Raw genomic sequence first — 11355 nt, 5'->3', positions numbered from 1 at the left:
AGGGAGTTTTCAGTCAAATAACTGTTACATAGAAAAGCTTAGACTTTTTTACTGTTGAGAGATGAACCACAATAAATCCTTTACTTCCTTAACATTCTGAATATTCGATACATCTTCCTGCTCCAAAAACATTAAAAAAATATGAATTCAAAAGTTTAAAACTTTTGTATTAAAAAGTTTTAACAGCACTCAAAGCTAGCCTTGATATCTATCTTAAAATTATTAGACTCTGATCATACAGCAGAAATATTTCTAGATTTTTCTAGAACTGTTTTTGATGAACCGTTCAGCGGCATTCCATGCTTCCTCAAACCTTTTCCCATTTCTGGTTTTCTTTTCCACTACACTACTAAATGAAAAGGGTATCTTAGTAGCCAAAGGGTGTCTGAAAAGACATAAATTTGGAAATGAAGCCTTATCTTATCATTTAAGTTTTTTTTTTTTTTTTCAATTTTCTTCTGGTTTAAATCATTTTCTTATGTGCCCTATTACATAACGCAAACCACACGAGAACACGCTAAAAATGTATCTTAATGATAAACATCCCGTATTGCTTTGCTCACCAGAGAATGCATCTCCGCGGCTAAGCGGTCAGCGTGTTTGAGGTTTAGAAATGCGTCTTGTAAGACTGTACTAAACATTAAATTTAGCAGAATAACCAGTGAAACTACCCTCAGGGTTTTAGAATCAAAGTGCAGCAGATATCCCCTAAACCACAATTTTTTTCCCTACGTGGGCATAGCCTCCTAGATAATTGGTAGAAACATGTCCATAACTCTTTTTTTTTTTGATTATATATGTGTGGGCTTTTTTTTTTTTTTTCTTGATGTGGTCCCGCTTTCATGGTAAATGATCTAGGTTAAATCGCTTGGGAGAACATAAAACCTGTCTCGGAGAACACGGTGAATCTGCGGCCGTTAGCTGGAACAGTAGACGTGTCCTTCTTTCATCATCAGAGAGATTCACTGATGTAGCTTTAAACAAAAAAAAAAAAAGCTGGCTAGTACTCCACCAGTATGAAAGGTAATGCAGGCCTTGACACGTGTGATGGTGTTAAGAAGGTACGTGTTGATGTCTGGCTTATTAATTTCTTTAACACGATTATTTGGCCACGTGACAGCATTGTCCCCGTTCCCTTTGTTCAAAACCAGTGTCTTCTGCAATTATCCCTAGAGTTATAAAGGTCCTGGCCTAACATTCTGGTATATCTTCAACAGAACATGGTCGAATCAGTGAGTTCGACCCACCCTCAAAACCCCAACCCTGAATGTCTTCAGTGAGACGTATCTCGCTATATCTGAGATCAATTAACTTAGTATGTTGTGTGACTTTGATGATATATGGACTGTCTAACTACACCGATTGATCTAGTAGCTAGCCAGCTCACTATCTGAAACTGGTTATTCTTGGTAGTTACCAGGAGAAAACAACAACACAGTTTTATGATTGTCCCTACAACAGATCTATAGTCCTAACCTCCCCCCCTCCCACAGAACCTTGATTGAAATGTCCTTACCACCTCTGAAACTGAAACTACACTCCTTTGTGTGTTATGACCAAAATATCAGATTTCAGTTGACTTTTCTCTCAGGAATTCAAATGACATTTTACATGAAATGAGGGAATTAGTCAATTAACAGGTGTTTGCTTTGACTTTATACTCGTTGGCTTAGGCTAACGACTGAACCTGCATGTTGCTTCGATCCTACAATCACATTTTATAAGAGAAGATCACATAGCTGGAATAAAAATTAACTATATTTGGACATATTTTGGAGTGTTTATTTTCTCACTTCAGTTAAGTCCACAAATCTATGACACAATAAACAATAGATAGTTTCAATGCACTTCTTTCTCAACCCCATGTCCACAAAAAAAAAAACGTCAGCTTACACGAGCATGTTAGTCAATACATTGTATTTCTCTCTCTCTCTCTTGTTTTTTTTTTTAAGTGCTCTTTGTTTGGCATTAATGGGGTCAGTATACAGCAGAGCAAGCCCAAGACAAACTTTTCATACTCATTTGCTGTCAATAACAGTTTCTTCTTCTTCTTTTTTTTATCCCCACCGTTCTCAAAAAACTGTGTTGGAATGTTAATGCTGCATTTTATAACCTAGTGCAGTTATTTATAGTGTTAGTGAAGCAAAGACATTTTTTTTTTTTTTGAGACAATTCAATTTAACATTTCAAAACATTAACACATCAGTCGCTTGCCGCTCTGTTTTTGTGTTTGTGTGTGTGTGTGTGTGTGTGTGTGTGTGAGACAGAGAGAGAGTATGTGTGTGTAATTGCATTGAGGTGCTGTTTTAATGGGGGAATACTGAGAAGGGTCAAGAGGAGTAAGGCCACATAAAAGATTGCACACTATAATATACACCTACAATTACTGTCCCAGCATCCAAGGCTGTGGTCGAGGTTTCCCTTGTATGTGTGTGTATGTGTCTGTGTCTGTGTGTGTGTGTGTGTGTGTGTCTATTCAAATATAAATGTCTGTTTACATAATGAAACTGGTAACACTGACTCTCTTCTGCTTTCTTCTCCATTCAGAGTTATCACTGCTTTTCTTTCTTTCATTGTCCTTCCACACCCGCTCCTCTTCCTCAGGACCATCATTCCTTTCAAACGGTTTATCTCTCTCTTTCTCACTCTCTCTCTTGCTCTTTCTTTGCTAAAGAAGGTACATCATAATTAACATCTACACATTTGGGAAAAAAAAGTAAAAAAAGAAAACAAAAAAAAAAAAAGAAAAACGAAACAAAACAAAAAAAAACACAAAAAACATCTCTATATTCACAGACAAAAAAATTATACATTTGGTGGGTGGCGATTTCGATCACCATCCCAACACTTTCAACCAGAACAAATAATCCCACGAAGGGGCCAGCTTCTATTTTTTTTTCTCCTTTCAATGTTTTTTCTTCGTTTTTTTTTTTTTTTTTAACTTTCCTTTCAGCTTTTCTTTTGAAAATCTGTCGACACAGTACAGCACGTTATTAAAGGAGCTGTCAGCCATGACACCCCATAATGTCGAAACGGAACAGATTTATACTTCAAATATTCTCATTTAAAAAGAGTTAAAAGAAAGTAATCACTCCTCTGTGACTGGTGGAAAGGAAGAAAAAAAGGAAAAAGGACGAAAAAAAAAAGAAACCGTGAAAAGAATAATCGCGATGAGGAAAGCCATAAGTACCCGTCAAAGGAGAGTAGATTAGATCCAACTGTGAGTGAATTGCGGACAAAGATGGAGAAGGCTGGAGAGTCAACGTTCGATGGCGGAGATACCTGTAGGTGGGTGAAGACATGACGGCGACAATGCGTGGTAGCGAAAAAGTCCCTCTCGGGCGAAGAAGCTGAAGAAGAAGAATGCTATTTTTTCAAGACGGTTCCTTTTTTTTTTTTTTCTTCGTTCATTAGAAACTGGGTAACCAGCAGCAAAGGGAAGGAGACTTAGCAGTGTACAGTCTTCATGTCCCTAGGTCTCCACTTTGGAACAAAGAGACAGAGCAAGCAACAACCTCTAATCACTTTCACTCTTTCTCTCTCTCTCTCTCGCTCTTTTTCTCTTTCTCTCTGTGCAATGGCAGGGAGGCAGCAATCTTTGATATGTTTCTCAGGGTTATTTCACAAGTTGTTGTTGTTGTCGTTGTCATGGTTATCTCATGATTGATGGTTTTTTTTTTCTTTCTTTTGCCTTTTTTTTTTTTTTTTTTTTAAACGAAAGAAAGCTGCAGCCAGAGAGGACAGAGGAGTGGATTTGTAGTGTCTGAAGAACTTAGCGAAAGGGGTTCTAGGACTGAAGTCCTCACATTAACAGCCCTATTGAAGACTCTGGGACAGTTTTATATGGCCAGGGTTCCGAGAGCACAAATCACGCAGACCATCCACAGCCAGAGATGGGCCGAGAGGCCAGACGCGGAGTTTTCTGGATCTTCTTCGACCAGTCTGGGACTAGTAGGTTGCTGTGAACAAATAAATAATTAAATAAAGAAATGAGACGGATATTCATTTTCATTCAGCGTAACAGAACATTCTTATTGTACTGGGATCAAGTTTACAAAATACAAAACGCAAAGAAAAACCCTTGAAACTTTTCACCTGTGTGAAAAAAAAAAAAGAAAAAAAAGAAAAAAAAAAATCCAAAGACAAAAACAAACAATTTCTCGCTCATAACGGTTGCTACATCTTTTCAAGTTTCCAAATGCCATCTTCAATACAGAGTCTGGAAACTTCTGGACAAACTCGGTGTCTAGAAAACGAACAGCTTTTTACCCGAAGCTTCTCACCAAACGTGCAATACATCCACAGCATTGCAAACAAACAACAACAAACAGAATCTCTTCAGCTTCAATACGTTAAGGAGAGAAATGTTTTTCTGCTCACCTGAACCGCGCACATGTAGTCCTTTGATGGGTTACATTTATCTCCACGTTCCTGTGACAATAAAGAGAAACTGCAATTACTCAGACGTGAAGAACGGTGAATTAACTGAAGTCGTTTGCGACAACCTTGCGTACCAAGTTCACCATAGAGCTTCCCTTGAACTGTCGACCCTACGATACAGAGCCAGACGCCCTATGAGTGATCTTAACACTTAAACCAATAGCATAATTGCTAGACCATCTTTTGAGTCTCGGGAAAAAAAAAAAAGACTTAATTGTGGCCTGCCTTCTCTGCTCTTATGTAACCTCACAAAAGTTCTTCAGAAGACCAAACAGTGATGACCTTGTCCATGAGCGTGTTCATAACAGTACAAAGAGCTTCAAAAATTTTACACAACAGAAACAGCTTTATCTGACTAATTCAAATCCCTTTTATGCCACATCTGAATTTCCAGCATGCACATCTAGTTATACGTTTTTATGTTTTGTAACTGCTATGCCCTGACAGCGTTTCCTTTTAGAACTCAAGTTGATTTGATATTGTACTGGTAATTGTGGTGAAATGAATCTGTATCTTTGCTTGTCTTTTAAGAGATACATTAATTGAAATATTACTATTCAATAACTGCAGTTAAAAAACTAAATTCGATAAAACATGGGATAATAATTTCTGTTGTCCTTCACATTGGAGACAACATGTTCCTCTGGCCATGGAAGCAGCTGTGTCCACTTTAATGTAATTCATCTTTTTATGATTAGGTCAATATAATGAGTGAATCCTTTTTTAGACAGTCGGCAGTACAAGTCTGAAATTTAATCAGTGCTGACAGCAACGAAGTAGAAATACTTCTTTTATGTCCTTTTATATGCTTTGGGAATAATTTCTGCTTTCCTCGAGTATAAATGCTTCTGTCAACCTTCACTTGCGCCTCACTACGCTTTCAAAAGCAAATTTCAAACAACAATTTCAGAAGCGCTTTTACTCTGATACATTTCCCCAAACACATTTCGTTACTGACTTCAGTGTTAAATCAGCGGAAAACAACAAATGTTCAAATGTGTACCGTGTGTTTTGCTCCATGAATCATTCGGCAAAATTATGCCCTTTCATAGACTAGATTAGCATCCTTGAAGTAACAAGGGTTCAGGGGTGTCGCCAGACCCTAGTTAACATTTAGCTGTGCCCCAGTATATGACTATGACTAATAAATAGTTCTCGCAATCGATCACAAACTAATGAAGTGTTGAACTAAGAGGTAACGCATTTATAAGACTGTTTAGAACAGCTAATGTTGGTTAGCTGTAGCTCAGCTAATGTTACTGTTAGCAAAATAAATGTACATCCTACAATGACGATCACTGTACTCAGCAAACATATGTAGAAAATACTTTGGTTACCCTTTCCAACTGAAGTCATAATCAAGTGATCAGCTGTTTTGCCACACTCCAGAACAAACAGTGCAGTTTATCGCTATCCACACCTAAAATTAAGCAGGGCAAGATGGCCTCCTCTCAGATTTAGCGACTCTTTGGTCAGAGATTAGAGAGACCTCAAATGCTTAATAGCCATTCCCATTAAATATTAAAGACTGACTTTTTTTGACAGCCTGACAGCCTGTTGACTGTTTCCATCTCAGGGAAGATGATGTCATAATGCGTAGATAAGTGTTATGTTACTGGATCCCAGTTTTTGGGGGGATGGGGGACAGGACAAGGGGACCCTGACCCAGCTGTGCTTTGAGTCTGGCAGCGCCCTAGCTGCAGTAATGCCCGGTTCACACTGGGCACGAGTGGCAAGATTATGCCCCAGCTTCATTTCAGCCTGTCTCAGACTCAGTTTCTCATTTAGATCACGATATTGGCTAATATGTTTGGCAGAGTTGCAGTTATTTTGCCCATAGTCACTGTTGAGTCACTGTCAACAATTTGTGAGAAAGACAGTCTTTTTGACCACATCTAAAAGATATAAAACAACAAGGAAAGGTCTGAGTGCTTTTTCATTATTTGTCATTTACTTGCACTTTTGATATTTAAGCACATGTAATATCAGGTATTTTAAAGCTTCTACTTCAGAAGTGTTCTGACAGTTTACTTCCAACTTTTACTTGAGTCATTTTCCAGAGAGATAGCTGTACTTTTACTCAAGTATGGCTATTGGGTACTTTATATAAGATTGCAGTTTAACATGTGCCAAACACAGGCCAGGTTAGCAGACTCATCTGGCTGGTTCTGCAGTTTAAATTCAATCGAACCCCATGCACGTTCTGTCCAAGAACGTGAAATGGGCAAAACAAAAATAAAGTGTGCCTGTCATTGTTAATTTTTCTTCCTTTTAATTCAATTTAAAAGAGTTTTGCTCTAAATGGTTTTATTTTTTAAATCTATATTCGCGTTAGTAAACCACTACTAAGAGCAGAAAAGCAAACTTATGTTTTATGGAGGCTAGGAGGATGTTGAATCTCTATGGTGTATAGTAACCATATGAGTTTTAATTCCTGCAGGGTCATAACTGAATAATTCTTTAATGTACAACAGAAAAAAAGAAAAAAACCTTGATACGGTTGATATGACTACACATAATGAGGCTTTCTAAACAAAAGAGACTGGGGTTTAGATTTGAAAGCCCGTAGGGATGTGGTCGCCACTCAATTCATACTCGCACTCATGTACCGAGCTCCTGGTCAACAATACACACACACACACACACACACACACACAAACCCATGTACGCACACATACACACACCATCTATTGTAATCTGTTTCACATTAAATGAAAGAGAAGAGAATGAAAGACTAAACAGGGAGAGTGTATAGTGTACTGCCCATGAAAGAGGACCTCCCAAACTCTTTAAGAGAACAATGCCAAGTGATTCTCAGATTGTAAAACTGAATTCTATGTTAGAAAAAGAGAACGTTCGTGATTAAAAAAGAGAGAGGGAGAGAGGGAAAGGGAGAAAGAGAGAAGAAAACAACTAGTTCTTTGAATTGTAAATGTATGCAAATATATACTCATCATTTGCGCTGACCTGTTTTACGTGGGCTGGGAATCCAGATACACGTGAAATTATCGCTACCTCAAATCATAATTATAGCTTGAATGACAATCCATGACTTTAATGAACGTATTTTCCTTGTCAGTGGACATTTTTAATGAATTTAATTAGTTTATTTAAATTTTCCGTGTGTGTGTGTTGAGTTTGGTATGTTTTAAAAGAGGAAAGTAAGCGCTGGCTTTTGTTAAAAGTCCTGATGCCACAGAGGCACTTGGCTGCTTGAGAGAGGAAGACGGCAGAGAGAGAGAGACAGCGGACAACGACTAAAAGCCAGTTAATTAACACACTCAGTGATGTGTGTCTGCCGCCTGTTGACATCTACCCAAATCTCTGCTCACAGCTCTCCTAATGCCCCTATCATGAACACGCTCATACACACACACACACACACACACACACACACACAAACACACGTATGCACACACACATTTATACACACACATGCACATACGCATACACACACACACACACGCACGCACACAAACATGCACACGCACACATAGATGTCTAAAATTATTCTACACGTCTGATATACATACCATTTGATGAAACACTAACATACTAGGGAGACACGACAAATTCCTAAGCATATGGCAATTATCCCAGCAATATACCTGCAATTCACTGGCGATTTTGAATTAAACAATCCAGTTTATTGCCATTCAGACACTTTGGGACTCTTGCATGAAAATGTTAATGCAGGTGATTATTATTGCGGGTGGTATGGGAGGGGGGTGGGGGGTGGGGGCGGGGGAATGAGATGAAGTCCAGAGAGCAGCACGTGTTCCTAGGAGCTGCGCCTAAGGCAGGACCTATCGACTCAGATCTGCCTGGAGAGGGTCTTTAGAGATGAAGATTCATTTTGCCCCAGGACCTTATTTTTAAAAGGATGTGAAGTCCCGTCTTTGCTGCGGAAAAAAAATATCCGTTTTCAAAAATTTGTCTCTGAAACAAAACCAAAAAAAACCCATTACCGAGTAATTCCTGTTTCGGAATAAAAAAAAAAGAAGCAGAAAAAAAACCAAAACTTTGGACTTGGAGAAAAAAAAAAAAGCCTGTGTCATCGTGTTTGGGTTTTTTTTTTTTCTTTCATTAGTCTATGACTGGAGAGGAGACAGAGGGGAGAGAGAGGGGGACTGTATGGCAGTGATTGTGTGATAACAGACTGACAGGTTTGAATTGCAGGGAACTGCTGGAAGAGAATGAGTAGGTTTGACCAACCCCCCCCCCCCCCCCCCCCCCCCCCGCAGGCCTTCTCTAATTATAAACTTCTTGCTTCAGTAATCCCATGTCCTGTGTTCCCCTAATTACCATTTTTACAATAAATTAAGCATTCCACCCAATGCATACCGTGCAAACACACATACTTATTGCACACACACACACACACACAGGCACGCTCTCATGTTTTCATTTTTGAATCACTCAGTAGGGTGTTTTTTTTAGGACACTGACAAACAGTTGAAGATGCTCTCTCTCTCGCGCTCTCTCTCTCTGTCTCTCCCTCTCTCTCTCTCTCTCCTTTACTCTGCCAAGGATGCAAACCTATTCATGGTTCATCCTTTCGGTGTGAAACATTAATTAGTGATCCATCAATGTCTCCTGAGAGTTGTGTACTAGCGGGAAAAATGACAAAACATAATAGAGACTATTTGATATCCATGTGTTTTGTGTGTACGTGTGTGTGCGCTTGTGTGTGTGCGCTTGTGTGTGTGCGTGTGTGTACGCACCGAATAAATGAGGGGACATGATGTCAGCACAGTCATTTCCTGTCTAAAACTTTCTACATAATTACACTGCTTCTCATTCATTATACTGTGGAAGGTACCACACAGACACAAGAAAATCAGTGAAGAGTGTGAAGAGTATCTCCGAAATGGCTTTTGCCACAACACTAGAGATGTTCACATACAGCAAATGTTTCCGTAGATAAAAGACATTTTCTTTTAGAGAATCAGTAAGAAAGCAAGATGAATTTTTTTTTTTTTTGTGTTGCACTTCCAGCTAACAGACATACGCAAACAGTCAAATCTTGTTCTACAGAGAGCGTGTAAAGCTGTGGCATTCTCTATTTAAATACTAACAGTTCTAAGCATTCTGTGGGGTTTTATATTTTCTCTTGTAGGCAGTGAGAGTGCTGTTTGACAGAGGAAACCTACGCAGGTGGAGAAGACACAGGTGTCGTCGCTGGGGTTGGGGGTCGTCTTGGCAGGACTGACGGAGGTGTCCAGGTCAGCTTTGACCGAGGGTACGGGAGGAAGAGTCCCGGGTTTCGGAACCACGCCGTCCGTCCCGTAACCAAAAGCCTGGATGGCGTTTCCTGTGGGAAAGAAAGATTGACAACAGACACTTGTGTAAAACTCCTGAGCTCACACTAATGGTTTTCTTTAACTACAGAGAAATAAGGAAAGATGCAGAAGTTTGGTTGACTGACGGGAGGAAGCCGTGATATCAGTCTGTTCCTCTCGGGCAAGTCTTTTCAGCCTATTTGTAAACATTGTGTCTTGTATTTGCGAGACGCCAAAAAGAACAAAAAGCTCTGATTGTCAGCCTCTTTTCAGGTCCCCGTTTCTCTCGCTCTCTCTCCTTCTCTCTCCCTCTCCCTCTCTCCAACTGAATTTCTTTGAAGAACAGGGCTTTTTTTTTTTTCTCATCAGACATCAGGGGTTTCCTGCTTTTTAAATCTCAAGCCTTTTCTCTCTCCCTCTCCCTCTCTCTCTCTCTCTCTTTAAAGATCTCAAATGACACACGTCTCCAGATAGTCACACAATAATATCAGTAACATCTCAGCAAAAAACTCCTCCCTTCTGCCAACTCATCTAAAAATGACTTCACAGCAGTCTATGGAAATTGGCTTTGTGTGCCTTCCAGACAAAGATGCACGATCCTGTCAGCAGGGCTGTGTACTATTTAAAATAAACATATGAAGCAACGCCAGAGATCACAGTCTCATTCCTTATGTCTTCCTCATAAGTTTTTGTAAGAATCTAGAGTCTAATGGTTTGAAGGTTCTCAGAAATCTGCTATGAGAGTGTTGGACAGATGAAAGAAAAAAAAAAAGAGTAAAATAATCTTTTCTATTTATTGACACAAGTTTCATTATTGTAATATGTTATAAACGTATGTGTTAAATTGATTTATTGTAACGTTATTTTAATGGGAAGGGGCCGTGTGGTTGATTCTGTCTACATTTAGTGGTACAGCTGTAAAATACACAGCCTAACCGTGAAACCTCAGTAAAAATAACAGGCAAGATACAGACACAAGACACAGCAGTTACAAATTATGACTGTCATCAGGAATCAGCCAGAATATGACATTGTAAAAATGAACTCTAAAGTCGTATAGGCGGATTTAATATCACCGTAACTCCAAGATTTAGCCCAATGCCATCACCAACACAAAATCACTGGAAATGCTTCACGGAGATTATAATGTTTATGACCGGCCTCAGTAATGGCCAACTTAAGTAAACAGGCTATATGAATCTAACAAAACAGGACTTTGCATCCTGCGTGTTAAAAGTATAATGTTATGAGTTGAGGGGGGGGGGTAAATTGCATTGAGGGAAAATGTGTGTTGAGGTAAATTTCTCTAATAAGGGAAAACTGGTCTAATGATATGGTAATAACACGATCCCGGACTCACTTAAGCAAGTGTTCTCTCTGAAATCCTGGAGAAATTTTTCACACTCCTCCTCTTGGTTTCCGCTCCCTTTGCACGAGCACCAGGGTGAGATGGTGAAGTTTCCGTGACTCGCGTCCACGTAGTTGGGAGTCATGTCCGTGCCTGTGGACGAAACCCGCAAATTAAAAAAATAAAACGCTCACGCGTAAACAGCTTCTAAGAAAAAAAAACCCATCTTCAGTGTATCATTGCATATGCTTATACAACAGAAATTCAAAGCAACGGTTCTAGCTG

The 11355-nt window shown here is 39.3% G+C and overlaps 1 protein-coding gene across 1 annotated transcript in view; it reads right to left on the bottom strand.

Annotated features, from left to right (window-relative positions):
- Window positions 1–3839: 3839 nt before the first annotated feature.
- The window catches only part of gfra2a (GDNF family receptor alpha 2a), a 45386-nt gene continuing 37870 nt past the window's right edge, over window positions 3840–11355 (bottom strand). The window contains exons 6-10 of the mRNA XM_030765970.1: window positions 11083–11223; window positions 9594–9754; window positions 4515–4550; window positions 4381–4431; window positions 3840–3959 (exon numbers count right to left, since the gene is read on the bottom strand). Of these exons, the coding sequence (XP_030621830.1) occupies window positions 3840–3959; window positions 4381–4431; window positions 4515–4550; window positions 9594–9754; window positions 11083–11223 (509 nt within the window). The remainder of the gene's footprint in view (window positions 3960–4380; window positions 4432–4514; window positions 4551–9593; window positions 9755–11082; window positions 11224–11355) is intronic.

The sequence above is a fragment of the Chanos chanos genome, chromosome 1 (assembly GCF_902362185.1).
Source record: "Chanos chanos chromosome 1, fChaCha1.1, whole genome shotgun sequence".
NCBI lineage: Eukaryota > Metazoa > Chordata > Actinopteri > Gonorynchiformes > Chanidae > Chanos > Chanos chanos.
Note: the sequence above shows the minus strand (reverse complement) of the source record. Positions and strands in the feature narration are given on the sequence as shown.